Source organism: Hemibagrus wyckioides, linkage group LG02 (assembly GCF_019097595.1).
Source record: "Hemibagrus wyckioides isolate EC202008001 linkage group LG02, SWU_Hwy_1.0, whole genome shotgun sequence".
Lineage (NCBI taxonomy): Eukaryota > Metazoa > Chordata > Actinopteri > Siluriformes > Bagridae > Hemibagrus > Hemibagrus wyckioides.
The window spans coordinates 19,944,939-19,958,838 of NC_080711.1; the positions used below are offsets into that span (position 1 = coordinate 19,944,939).

The following is a 13,900-nucleotide window of genomic DNA, read 5'->3' on the forward strand; positions in this document are numbered from 1 at the left end:
AGTAAAAGACAAAGAAGAAGGAAAAACATGCAGTGACAGATGAATACAACATCTGGGTGCCATTTTTCTTTTTTTATCTTTAGGGTTTGCACTCATTACACACACATACACTATATCAACCCCTTCCTGCCCCACTATAAACATTCTCTATCTGTTGCTACATCAGGCAGACACACACACACACACACACACACACACCCCTAGGCCAGACTTTTAATCAGGTTCTTTAGAAGTGCTTGGCGATTATACATCACCATCAGCCTGATATTTACTGAAGCGCTTCACGCAGGGACGCCATTGTTCTGCTCAAGGGCAAGATGGCCATAAAAACCTCTTCTTTCTCTTTTCTTGCTCGCTCTACAGGCACTTGTCCAGCCCAAAGCTCTTTAACGTCTCCCAGAGAGCCTTGCATTCCTGGCAGGCCTGAGATCCCTCACAGTCCTCATGGGAAACACAAAACATAAAATGCGACAAAAAAAAAAAGAAAAGAAAAGAAAGAAAGTGAACCAATAATATGCTGACGTTACACCAGCAATAATTGTCTTTACTTTTAGCGCAGGTTCCGGATTATCTAGCACCAAAAAAAAGAGCAAACAGGAAGAATAGAGAACAGTGAAGCATGAAAAAGGAAGGAACAGAGAAAAAGAAAATTGCAAAAACAAGGAAACAAAAAGCACGAGTTTCTGCAGAAGCATTGAAACAGGAAAACTCCAAAAACCAGGAAACAGAAACCAAGAAACACAAGAACGTTGACGATGCAGAAACCAGGAATCAGGTAACACTCAAACCAAGAAACACTGAAACAAGGAAACTTCAAACCAGGAAACACAGAAACCAAGGAAGACAGAACACTTAAACCAGGAAGTACAAACAGGAAAAGAGGAAACAGAAATCAGGTTTAAAAAACATGATCCGAAGAACAAAGACAACACTCAAACAAGGAAACACAAAAATCAACTTACTCTGAACACTTTAAACGAGGAAACAGTGAAACAGGAAACAGACAACACTAGGACTCACAGAACACTCCGGAAAAACAAGGAAACAAAAAGCATGTCTTTCTGCAGCATTGAAAGAGGAAAACCTAAAACCAGGAAACAGAAACCAAGAAACACAAATACAGGAAAAAAACATAATCCAAAGAACAAAGACGATGCAGAAACCAGGAATCAGGTAACACTCAAACCAGAAAACACGTACAGGAACTAAGGAAATAAAATCCATCAAAATTGCTTAAGTCAAACACAGAAACCTAAAATTACAAAAACAAGGAAAGATGTTGAGGACGCAGAAACACTGAAACAAGGAAACTCCAAACCAGGAAACCAAGGAAAACAGAACACTTAAACCAGGAAGCACAAACAGGAAAAGAGGAAACACTAAAATCAGGTTTAAAAAAAAACATGATCCAAAAAACACAGACAATACTGAAACCAGGAAATTCGCAATACTCAAACAAGGAAGCACAGAAATCAACTTACTCTGAACACTTTAAACAAGGAAACAGTGAAACAGGAAAAAGGCAACACTAGGAATCACAGGACACTCCGGAAAAACAAGGAAATACAAATCAAAGAACACACAGGAAGACTCAGTGAATGAGGAAACAAACAAGAAAGCAAACGCCCTTCTCTTAAACCGTGAACACGGAAACTAGAAAGAGAAAGAAGCAAACATGGAAAAACGGAAACCAGAGGAAAGACATAACTAGGAAGACTGAACACACACCAGGAAATAGAAAAACAGGAAATTAAATCAAATAAAAAGTACTATTCAAACAAAACAGGAAATACAGAAACTAGGAATCAAAGACCACTTAAACAGGGCCACAAAGAAAGAGGAAATACAGATACAGAAAACGAGGAAATCAACAAACATGGAACAGTTAAACCAGGAAACACAGAAACATGACATATAGAAGCAGGAAACAAGGAAACAAACAAAGCAGGATACACAAAACACACTTCTCTTAAAGCCTGAATAAAGAAACTGGGGAACAGAAATCAAGAAATATGCAAGACTTAAAACAGAAACATGGAAACCAGGGGGACAACGCCAAACTCTTAAAACAGGAAATATGAAATACAGCAACAGGAAACTAGGTCATACAGAAAATGATAGAAAGAACAAAAGCAATGCAGAAACCAGGAATTTTGAGAATATTACAGAATACTAAACCATAGGAACATGGAAACATGAAACTCAGAAGGAAACAGAGAAACCAACAAACACAGAACTCTTAAACCAGGAAACACACACAAGTGACATATAGAAACAGGAAACAAGGAAAACACAGAAACCAGGACACACACAACATACTTCTCTTAAAGCATGAATACAGAAAGCAAGACATAAACATCACATAAAACAGGAACATGAAAACCAAGGGGAAAAACACAAAAATCAGAAACCAGGAAACATTCTATAAGGAAACCAGGATACGCAAAACACACGTCTCTTGAAGCATGAACACAGAAACCAGGAAACAGGAAGCAAGAAATTTGCATCCTTTAAAACAGAAACACAGAGCCCTGAGGAAATCAAGGAACACAAATCAGAGAAACAGGAAAAAACTGGATACGAAAAACAAAAGGCAACACAGAAACCAGGAATTAACTGGGAACTGGGAAAAACAGACACACATGACATAAAGCAGGCATTTGGGGACCTGGGAAGCAGAAAGCAGGAAATACATAGATCTAGGAAACATAGATCAAGGAACACTGTTCTCTGATACCGCTTATCCCTCCTCATCCATCACCACGGGAGTAGCTTATTGTCTCTCCTGCAAGAGATGTAATCATTTGTACATCTGGGAAGCCAAGATGATAACTAGCTGATGTTTCTTTTATCGAGTACCTCTGTGCCATCAGGATGAAGGATTAATCCTTCCCAGCGACGGACATTACATTAATGACATCTCACTTTGCGTTGCTAGTTACCGTTATGGGGGCAATGAAGTGAGAGAGCTTGATTACGCTCTCGGATCTTTAGAACCCTGCGGAATAATAGTCGTGTTCTCGCAGCGATTATTACATCACCATGTTTTTCGAAATATCCACCATTTTTTACCTCCTACAGCTTTAATAGTGTACGCTGCTGATGAAGGACGTCCTTCATTAATCATTTCTCTTGAGAGAAATGAGAGGAATGAGGGGCGGGGTCATCCTGGAATAGACCACTCCCACTATTTCACCATAGGGTTTTTTTTTTGGTTCATTTTAATAGGGCAAGCAGACCCAAACCTTAGAACTATTTATACAGGGTAAGGAAGAGCCTTTTCCTTTTCCTCACACCATTTTTATCCACACAGGTACTTATTCAGTCTCCTGTCATATTGAGACTGGACTACTGCATCTGGCTCCTGGCAGGTCTGCCTCTGAGAGCAATTTGACCTCTACAAACAATCCAAAATGCAGTTTTTTCAACCTTCCGGAGTTCTCCCACACACACCCCCCGTTGCTGAGCTCCCTCAACTGGCTTCCTTTATCAGATTTAAAACACTGATGCTTGCCTTCGAAGCCAAAACCCGGAACAGCACCCTCCTCTTATCTGAAAGCTCTTATCCATCGTCGCAGTGCACCACGCTCCCTATAATCCTCTAGCACGGCTCGACTGATCCCACTGTCTCTCAGGGTACAAGAAAGGTATGCATCAAGATTCTTCTCTGTTCTGGCACCGAGGTGGTGGAATGAACGTCCCTTGGATGCCAGAACAACCGAGTCTCTGGCTGTCTTCAACTCTCAAGTGAGTTTTAGACTGATAGTATTCCTAGCCTGCGACCTAGTGATCCAGTATAGATACAGGTTTACTACATTGCTAAGGATGTCTGCCAAATGTAGTAAATGTAATGTAAATAAAAATACTTTCACCTACACTGCAGCCATTTTTATAAATACGTGACGTGCTAGCTGCCAAGTAAAGATGAGGCATGAAAACTAATTAAAATGTACTGGCTGATATGCATGCCATGTAAAGAAAGCCATCACACTCCTGCGAGGCAAATAGACAGCCTCAAAGGTCATTCAGCCAATCAAATCGATCGGCACCTGTGCTCATTTGCATGTCGTTTAAATTGGGTGTAAATGACGCGAGAGGCGGGGGAGCTGTGCATGTGCGGAAAACCAAGCGTGCCCAACAGAGTGTGATACGAATGACTTATATACGAGATCAAGGGCAGGGAGGCTAGAGAGACTGACAGATGTTTAAAGAGGAAAGGTGGATGTGGAAAGAGCTGAGAGAGAGAGAGATTCATTTACAGAACATATTCATAACCTGTACATAACCTGTACAGAAGTATTAGTTTTATCTGACACTGTGACACACACACACACACGTGTACACACACATTGTGATAATCGTGAGATCGATATGCACTACACTTACCATGCCTGTCATGCCTCACCTTCACTGTGGCATGAGGGCTGTGCATTTGAGTGTGTGTGTGTTTGTGTGTGTGTGCGTGTGTGTGTGTGTGCTTGGATGTGATATGTATATAATGTGCATATTATAACAGGTGCATCACAAATCACATACTTGTGCACTATGCTATTTGAGATGCTATTTCTTTAGTAAAACCACTTGCTTGTTTTTTTTTTATTATTAATTATTAATTTAATTAATATTAAAAATTTAACCGCAATGTTTGTCTGCATTAGGATAAGCACCAAGAATGGCTATAAATACGGCAAGGTTGCGAATGCATGGATACTGTAGGCTGATTAACATGTGTGTGTGTGTCCTATACATGTACTCATATGTTTGTGTGTAATTACATGCATTATGCGTCTGGTGTCACCCAGACGAGGTTCCCTGTTGAGTCTGGTTTCTCTCATGGGTTTAATCCTCATGTTGTCTCAGGGACATCTTCTTTTGCACTGTCGTCTTCACTGTTTTCCTCATTAATGATCTAAATATAAAATCTGTATATGTATTAAGCTGCTCTGTTTCTACGTCTATTCTTAAATACAACTACTTAAAATGCGGACATTTTTATCTCACTGGTCTTAGCTACTTAAATATTGAACTGTAAAATAATTTCAACTATAAAAATAAACTTAATTTGTGTATAATTAATTCTTGTGGTGGTAATTATTGGCTTCCAAGTGAACTGCATAGTTCATTCAAGCTACACTAGCTCACCTTCTTCAAATAAGGGTGAGTCCTGAGCATGGCTACATGCCTCATGATATAGTGTCCTCCTTCGAGAGGATTCAGCCTGAGACAGATGACATCACTGCTGCTGCTAGAGAGCTAATATAGGGAAGTCAGGGTAGAATTCACATTTGAAACTAGCAAAAACATCGCCGAGATATATCTGTTACTCACAATCATATAGGATGTCTTTGTATGCTGTAGCATTACAGTTTCCCTTCACTGGAGGTTGAACAAAACAGTGGGACGGAGCGAGTTTGCTCTATGTAGACTAGCTAAATTAAGAACTAACACAAAACAGGTGAACACAATCAGATACCAAAGCAATGACAGGACATTAACAGAGACAACAAATGTGGTGTGTGTCATGGGAAATGTGACACAAAATGGGAATCTGTGACATACTTTATTTCCTACTATGGTAAACAACACAGATATACACTATATTGCCAACAATTTTGGGACATCCCTCCAAATTATTGAATTCAGGTGTTGTTTTTCAGGTGTTGGGCTCGGCCCCTTAGTTCCAGTGAAAGGAACTCTTAATGCTTCAGCATTCCAAGACATTTTGGACAATTTCATGCTCTGAACTTTTGGGGAACAGTTTTGGAATGGCCGCCTTCCTCTTCCAACATGACTGTGCACTAGTGCAAAAATCAAGGTTCTTAAAGACATGGATGAGTGAGCTTGGTGTGGAGGAACTTGACTGACCTGCACAGAGTCCTGACCTAAACCTGATAGAACACCTTTGGGATGAGTTAGAGAAGAGACTGAGAGCCATTCCAAAACTAGGATGTCTGCCTTTACATACACATGAATGTAATATTGAGTTGGTCCACCTGTTGCAACTATAACAGCTTCAACTCTTCCACAGGGCTTTCCACAAGGTTTAGGAGTATGTTTATGGGAATTTTTGACTATTCCTCTAGAAGCACATTTGTGAGATCAGGCACTGATGTTGGACGAGAAGGTCTGGCTCTCAGTCTCCACTCTAATTCATCCCAAAGGTGTTCTATCAGGTTGAGGTCAGGACTCTGTGAAGTTCCTCCACACCAAACTCGCTCATCCATGTCTTTATGGACCTCGCTTTGTGCACTGGTGTGCAGTCATGTTGGAACAGGAAGGGGTCATCCCCAAACTGTTCCCACAAAGTTGGGAGCATGAAAATGTTCAAAATGTCTTAATATGCTGAAGCATTACGAGTTCCTTTCACTGGAGCTAAGGGACCAAGTCCAACCCCATTTGAATGCAATGATTTGGAGGGGTGTCCCAAAACGTTTGGCAATATAGTGTCATTTGAGTGTCCTAGAAAGATCTTTAGTTATGTGTTTAATCATGTAAATAGTCATAATGTAGTGGCATGTAGTCCACTTTATTGTGTGTGGAGTTTTGTGTGAGGACCTCAATGTCCCTGTAATGATACAGAAAGCTCAGTGTCCCCGTAATGATACAGAAAGCTCAATGTCCCCATAATGATACAGAAAGCTCAATGTCCCCGTAATGATACAGAAAGCTCAGTTTCCCTGTAATTATACAGAAAGCTCAGTTTCCCTTTAATGATACAGAAAGCTCAGTTTCCCTGTAATGATACAGAAAGCTCAATGTCCCCGTAATGATACAGAAAGCTCAGTTTCCCTGTAATGATACAGAAAGCTCAATGTCCCCGTAATGATACAGAAAGCTCAATGTCCCCGTAATGATACAGAAAGCTCAATGTCCCCGTAATGATACAGAAAGCTCAGTTTCCCTGTAATGATACAGAAAGCTCAATGTCCCCGTAATGATACAGAAAGCTCAATGTCCCCGTAATGATACAGAAAGCTCAATGTCCCCGTAATGATACAGAAAGCCCCCATAATGCTAGTAAAGTTAAGATTAGGTGTAGATTCAGTGTATGGATAGCATTAATTAACTACAATAATTAGGTCAGAAGAAGAACCTTACCAAGATAGTAAACTCAGTGTGCATACATATAGGTGTGTGTGTGTGTGTGTGTGTGTGTGTCTGACAGCTGTATTGATTTTGGAGCACGGTTCTGCGTTGTTGCAGATATACGGGTGATGGGGCGATTAGGCCTTTCCCAGGTGTGTCGTCTTATTTAAATGTGTTCGGCGTGCAACAAGCCTGGATCGATACGAGTCCAATCATCATCGCCGATTCCCGGATTATCCACATGTACACTCGCACACACACACATACACACACAATAAACTTGACAGATTGCAAGAGATATCTGCCGTGTAGTCTGAGCAGGATCTTGAGAGTTTTCTAATGGCAGTTTCATGATAATAAGGCTCCTCTGCCTTTTTCCCTCTGACCAAAATGTATTGTACCGGACTAGGTAACATAAATGTGCAATAACAAGATATAAATTAATCATAATGTGCGGATTCGTTTACTATAAAAAAGCAATTTAGAGAGTAGTTTGGCTACAAATGTGTTGTTTCTGTAGTAACAAAAAGGAACATGTAGGTCATCACATGTTCAGATTAAAAAAATGTTTTATTATTAATGTATATTGAAGGAGTTTCTAGTGTCATAGTATTAAAGTTTTTTTTCCACCATGGGAAAGTCTCATGAGGTAAAAGAAACCACCCTGAACTTCACCATGAACCTGAATAAGACCCAGCAATGTTTGTAATAGAGATATATGTATAATTCCTGCAGCTAGCATAAACAGCACTGTAAGAACACTCAGTATTTCCTGAAGCAGCACTAACATTAAGGACAAAATGTAACATTAATGAATTGGAGAAGCTTTTCTTGTACAATGTTGCATAATGAATATGGAATATTCTGGGAAATGGGGATTTAGCGTAAAGCCGTGCTAATACTACACGCTCTCGATGGATGCCTTCATTTCCTCCCTCTATCTGAAATTCTCTCCGCTTCTCTACCACATCCTCTTCTAATCTCTTTTATCTGTGTGTTTATCACTCCTCCACTATTCTCGAGCTCCCACTCGTCTTGGGCTGCCCAGACAGCAGATCATTGGCTAAATTGATTTGCCGCATTGTGGGTAATGTGATTCCTCCTTGGCACGCCAGCCTTTTCCCCCTTCTCTCCTCAATCAACCTATCAAAACTCGTTTCAGTCTGCCATTGACACCTGGACTGCAATCTGTCTTGGATGCATATACACAAACACACACACAAACACACACACACACACATGAATGAACATGCGTACACATCTGACTACTTGTTCACTACTTGAGTTCCTTCTCTCTCTCTCTCTCTCTCTTTACACACAAACCTATCTCCAATTATATAATATACTTAAACAAATGGCATCATAAAGACCAAGGAGCTATCAAAACAAGACCGGGACAAAAATATCAATGAGTATTTTCAATCGATTACAGGCACAGTGTCAGCTCTTAACACGTGCTCCCACCACCATGCTTCACTGTGACGATGATGTACAGCTATAGTTGAGGAATTTAGGATACAGTAAAGCATTCAGGAAAGAAGATGGATGGATTCAACCACAGATGTCATCACTACAACCCGGTGCTGAAATCCACCAATGTATAACATCAATCCCAGGCAGCTTACAAGTAAACACCCACCAAGGCTATTTCTATTGAATCAGGCCCAGGACATACCCACCCCCTTAGTGAAATGCACTCAGTCTCGGATAGTGACAAAACCGTTGCTTCCATAACCAAGGAGATGGCTTCCAGAATCCAGCGGAAGAGGTGCTGCTTAGCCAGTATTTTTTTTTTATTTTTACGAGAGCTGAATTAGCAAACAGACCAGCAACAGGCCCCCCGTGCAGACATAAATGCAGTCTCCTGTGCTGCTCAAAATCAGATAAAGGAAGTGAATTATAGTTCGTGACAAAACTTTAGGAACAAATGTATGGAATAAAACACTTGGGGACATGCTGTGAGTCACCTTTACCAAAATTAACACCCAAAAGTTAATTTTTTCCCCCCTTAACAGCATATGTATACATAAAAGGTGTTTTTGCATTTAATTGCAGGGTTAATTATCCAAACAGGCACCAAAGCCCCGGTTAGGGCTGAGCTACCTAGCCCACAGCCTGGGATATTAGACCCCTCATTCAAATGAGATGAATGTGATAGATTCTTGACACAGGTGAAAATATCTAAGGGCCAACCAACGTGTCAGCAGCTTCCGCTAATTTATGTGAAGCTTGCATTGCACTAAGGACCACTTTCCCCATATTGGTTTTCCAGTAAGAAATCCTGATCCTGAGTAGGTGTGGCTCTTTCCACAAATTTCCACAAGGACTGCCAGGCATCCCTCAGCTATGGTCAATATAGTGCAGGAATAACATGACATAATGGATGGATGGATGAATGGATGTATACATGGATGGATAAATGGATGGATGGATACATGGATGGATGGATACATGGATGGATGGATGGATGGATGGATACATGAATGGATGGATGGATAGATTCACACATTCACACAAGGGTCGATCCACCTACTGACATATTATGGGAGGTTAGGACGTTTCCATGAAGGACAGACCAACCCTAAGGACTGGCCACTTTATATCCACATTAGCAACAGACCCCAAGGTAGTCTTACTGTCACTGATCTTGTGAGGCTCAGCAACCACAGAAATGCTCAGACACACAGAATGTGCCTGAATATGTGGCAGCATGGATGCCATTTGTGTCCTTGCCTGCACTGGATCATCTAGGCAAATTACCAAAACATCCAAGCGGGGCAAGAGCAGCTTTGACAGATCTTGAGAATATTCTCTGCATTATGAACAAGCCAAATGGCAGAACCAGACACTCATGTGATATGCTCTCAGACGCATGGCCTGTGATCCACATGTAATGCCACATGAAATTAATCATTTATCAAAGTTAACTTGTTCCCTTGCCTAACTTTCCCTTACACTGGGTTTCTTACAGGTAAGAAGCAACATAAGTTTGTTCAAAAATGCAGACGGTAACCCTTGGCAACCAATGACTTTGGGCTACTTTATATTGAAATATAAATAACAGTGAAATTATGGTAACAAAGATTGATTTGTGCATGAAAGATGAAGGAAGAGAGCTACAGAAAGAGAGCTTCAGGCATTTTAATTCAAATCAGTTTCCCCCACCGCACCTCGGATTTGCCTTGTTCAAGTGTATGGGATATGTTACTCGAAATAAAGATATTGTTATTATTAGTAGTAGTATAAATCATAGTATAATTGAAAATACTAATCAGAAGAGCCAATGAGATGCATTAGTGTCCACTTACATTTGAGCGTGTTAAAGGCCAGCTCGTAGGCCCTGCGCTGCCACACCTCATCCTTGGCCTTCAAAACTGTTACCTTCGACCTCTTCCCATAGCTGATGACCCGATGAGCGGTAACCTTGTCCTTGTGTGTGTCTCGGAAAATGGTGGCAGCGTCAAGGTAGACCTGGTCGGGAAAGCTGTCTGGATTCCACTCCAGAACAGAAGACGGGTCGTGATCCAGGGTCGGAGGTGACGGAGAGGTCCAGGGAGTTAAAGGTGACGAGAGTTCTATTCGAGAGGAGTGTTTGAAGGAGCGAGACAAGGCGCGACGTGGAGCACCTTGCTTCACCATTCTTGCACCTTTGTCTTCTTCGAATTAAAATACACATACATGAAAGTAGGATTAATCATAAACAAGGGACAAACTAGTAATTGGCCTGCTCTGTCTGCTTTCTTACTTTTATTGCGTCAGTAAACCGAGGCTTGTTAATGTATGAGAAGGTGCTGTTTCAGCAAAATAATCAACGACAGGTTACAACAGGTTACCTGAAAAAATAAAGTGGAGATACCACTAACAGCACTTCCTGCTTTATTCCAATTAACTATTTAATGCTTATTAGACCGAATCACAACGGCTGTACATTTGAAGAATTGGAGAACTTTTCCTTCGAGCCCTTCTAAAACATAAACATACAGTTGTGCTCATACCCTGAAAGAAATTGTTAAACATTTCCATTTATTTGGAAAATATGACTGGTAATGCAAAAGATTTGTTTCTCATTTAAGGATAGTGGTCAGGTGAAGTCATTAATAATCACACAGTTGTTTGACTCCTTTTTAAAACCTAATGATAACTGAAATCACCCAAACAACCCTGATCCAAAGTTTACATATCCTTGAATGTTTGGCTGGAGAGCACAGAGATGACCACAGAGGTTTAAATAGTTATTAAAGGGAAGTTTCCACACCTGTGACTCATTGTAATTGTATTTAGTGTCTGTGCGTAAATAATCAATGATGCACTGACTTGGCTGGGATACTGCACCATGAGGGAAGACAAAAGATCTGCCAATGGACCTGCGTAATAAGGTAGTTAATCTTTATAAAGCAGGAAAAGGATATAAAAAGATATCTCAGCACTTGAAAATGCCAGTCAGAACTCTGATAAAGCGGGGTTCTGTTGACCACGGTCAGGTAGACCAAGAAAGATTTCACCCACTACTGCCAGAAGAATTGTTCGGGATGCAAAGAAAAACCCCTAAACAACTTTGAGAGAAATACAGACTGCTCTGGAAAAAACTGGTGCTGTTGTTTCAAGTAGCACATTAAGGAGGTACTTCAACACAAATGACCTGCATGGTTGAGTCACCAGGAGAAGGCTGTTACTCTGCCCATGCCACAAACAGGCCTGGTTTCAGTACGTCAGACAGCACCTAGACAAGCCTCAAAGCTTCTGGAGCAGAGTCATTTGGAGTGATGAAACCAAAATTGAACTTTATAGTCACAACCATAAACGCTATGTTTGAAGAGGAGTCAACAAGGCCTACGGTGAAAAGTACCCCATCCCCACTGTAAAGCATGGTGGTGGATCTCTTATGTTTTGGGGCTGTGTGAGTTCCAGTGGCACAGGGAAGTTAGTCAAAATTGATGGCAAGATGAATGCAGCATGTTATCAGAAAACTTTGCATTCTACTGCACAAAAGCTGCGCATAGAATGCTCTTAGATGTTCCAACATGAGAATGATCCAAAGCACCTAGGATGCCAAGTTGACCCTCCAATGGCTACAACAAAAAAAGTTGAAGGTTCTAGAGTGGCCATCACAGTCTCCTGACCTCAATGTCATTGAGGCACTTTGGGGAGATCTCAAACGTGCAGTTTGTGCAAGACAACCAAAAAATTTACAGGAACTGGAGGCATTTGGCCAAGAAGAATGGACAGCTATACCTACCACCTGAGAGAATTGAGGACCTTATACACAATTATTACAAAAGACTGCATGCCATCACTGATGCTAAAAGGGGCAATACACAATATTAAGTTCAAACTTTTGAACAGGGATTATTTCCTCTTTTTCTTTATTGTCATGTATTGTTTGATTCTGTTGTGCCTTACATATGAACTTGAGTATTTGTTTTGCCTTCTTACTTATGTTTTCTTTAAAAAAAATTAAAAAAAAGGTACACGTCTTGCAAAGGTATGCAAAATTTTGAGCACAACTGTATTTTTAAAAAGTATTATTTCTGAACTACAATCCCTTAAGCGCCCTGCTGTAAATCTGTAGGACTGCACAATCCATCTTTGTTCTATGTGGGTGATTAGTATAAGTCTAACAACAATGAACATCTAGCGAATAATGACATAATGACAGACCTCAGATCTCAAACTGCAGCTCAAATGGCTCAAAGAGCTTCTGTTGTTGTTTTCGTTGTCAGCTAATGCTCTCATAATCAGCGTGTGCCTTTTTATGATTTTTGACATCTTTTCGCGTGTGACCGATGACGTCATAAGTGTTGCATGTAACGCAGAGTCTAACACAGGTTGTGTTGACCTTAAATCAGATCTATGGCACATGAGATCAAGTGCAAAAAGGTTCTAAATACAGAGATTTATACTTACCAAAGTGACAGAAGAAAATCTTTTCAAGCTGTTCTCCGTCCACGCTCACATAGTTCTCTAAAGCTAATGTTTACTTACTCCTGCGCGTTAATGTTTACGCCAACTTAGTTATTAATTACATCTGACTTCTTTCGTCGTTCGTTACCGCGAAATCTCTGCCTCTCTTCTCCTGCTTCCGCGCCATGGAAAGTTGTTTTTGTTCCCTTAAATATTTCCTACTGACTTAAGCTGTATGTTTGTTTGTTTTTGAAGCAAATCGGTTAATTCTTGCGGCTTAAAGCGCTAATAAATTCCTGAAGCCGAGTGGCAGCGCCGGAGCACGCTGAAACGGGAAGCTCTAGTTACCATGGTAACTGTATGCAAATGAGAGGCGTTGTTTGTAAAGAATAATAAAAAGGAGGAGGCGTCCATAATAATATTATGCAAATGAAGGGTGTGGTTTGCAGAGAATAGTAAGGAGAAGGAAGCGCGGTCTCATTTCCATAATAATGTTATGCAAATGAGGGGTGTGGTTTGTAGAGAATAGTAAGGAGAAGGAGGCGCGGTCTCATTTCCATAGCAACTTTGTGCAAATAAAGTTGAAATGAATTTAAAGAAATGAATTCGGACAACATTATTTTAAAATTAAAAATAGTTCGTGTGATATGTAGAAAATACTGATTTGTTTGTTTGGTTAGGCATTTTTGCCAAAGAGATACGACACAAGTCAGTGATAAGATAACTCCACCAAATATAATCAATCAATCAATCAATCAATTAATAAAAATAAATAAATAAAGACATGAATAAATAAGTAACCAAGAAGCTAATATCAGAAAATATTCTAACATGAAAAAATATATACAAATATAACATGTACATGTACAGTTTTCTTTTTCTTTGTAGTTTTATTTGTAATTCTTCTTTTTTT

At 40.3% G+C, this 13,900-nt stretch overlaps 1 protein-coding gene across 2 annotated transcripts in view; it reads right to left on the reverse strand.

The window, feature by feature from the left end:
- The window catches only part of LOC131366997 (putative methyltransferase NSUN7), a 39,771-nt gene extending 26,448 nt beyond the window's left edge, over positions 1-13,323 (reverse strand). The window contains exons 1-2 of one of the 2 annotated variants that reach the window (XM_058412146.1): positions 12,991-13,323; positions 10,395-10,742 (exon numbers count right to left, since the gene is read on the reverse strand). In XM_058412146.1, coding sequence (XP_058268129.1) covers positions 10,395-10,725 — 331 coding nt within the window. In that variant the 5' untranslated portion in view covers positions 10,726-10,742; positions 12,991-13,323. Of the gene's footprint in view, positions 1-272; positions 336-10,394; positions 10,743-12,990 lie in introns of those variants that run through there. The other variant, XM_058412157.1, reaches the window with a different exon arrangement.
- Between the last annotated feature and the right edge of the window lie 577 nt (positions 13,324-13,900).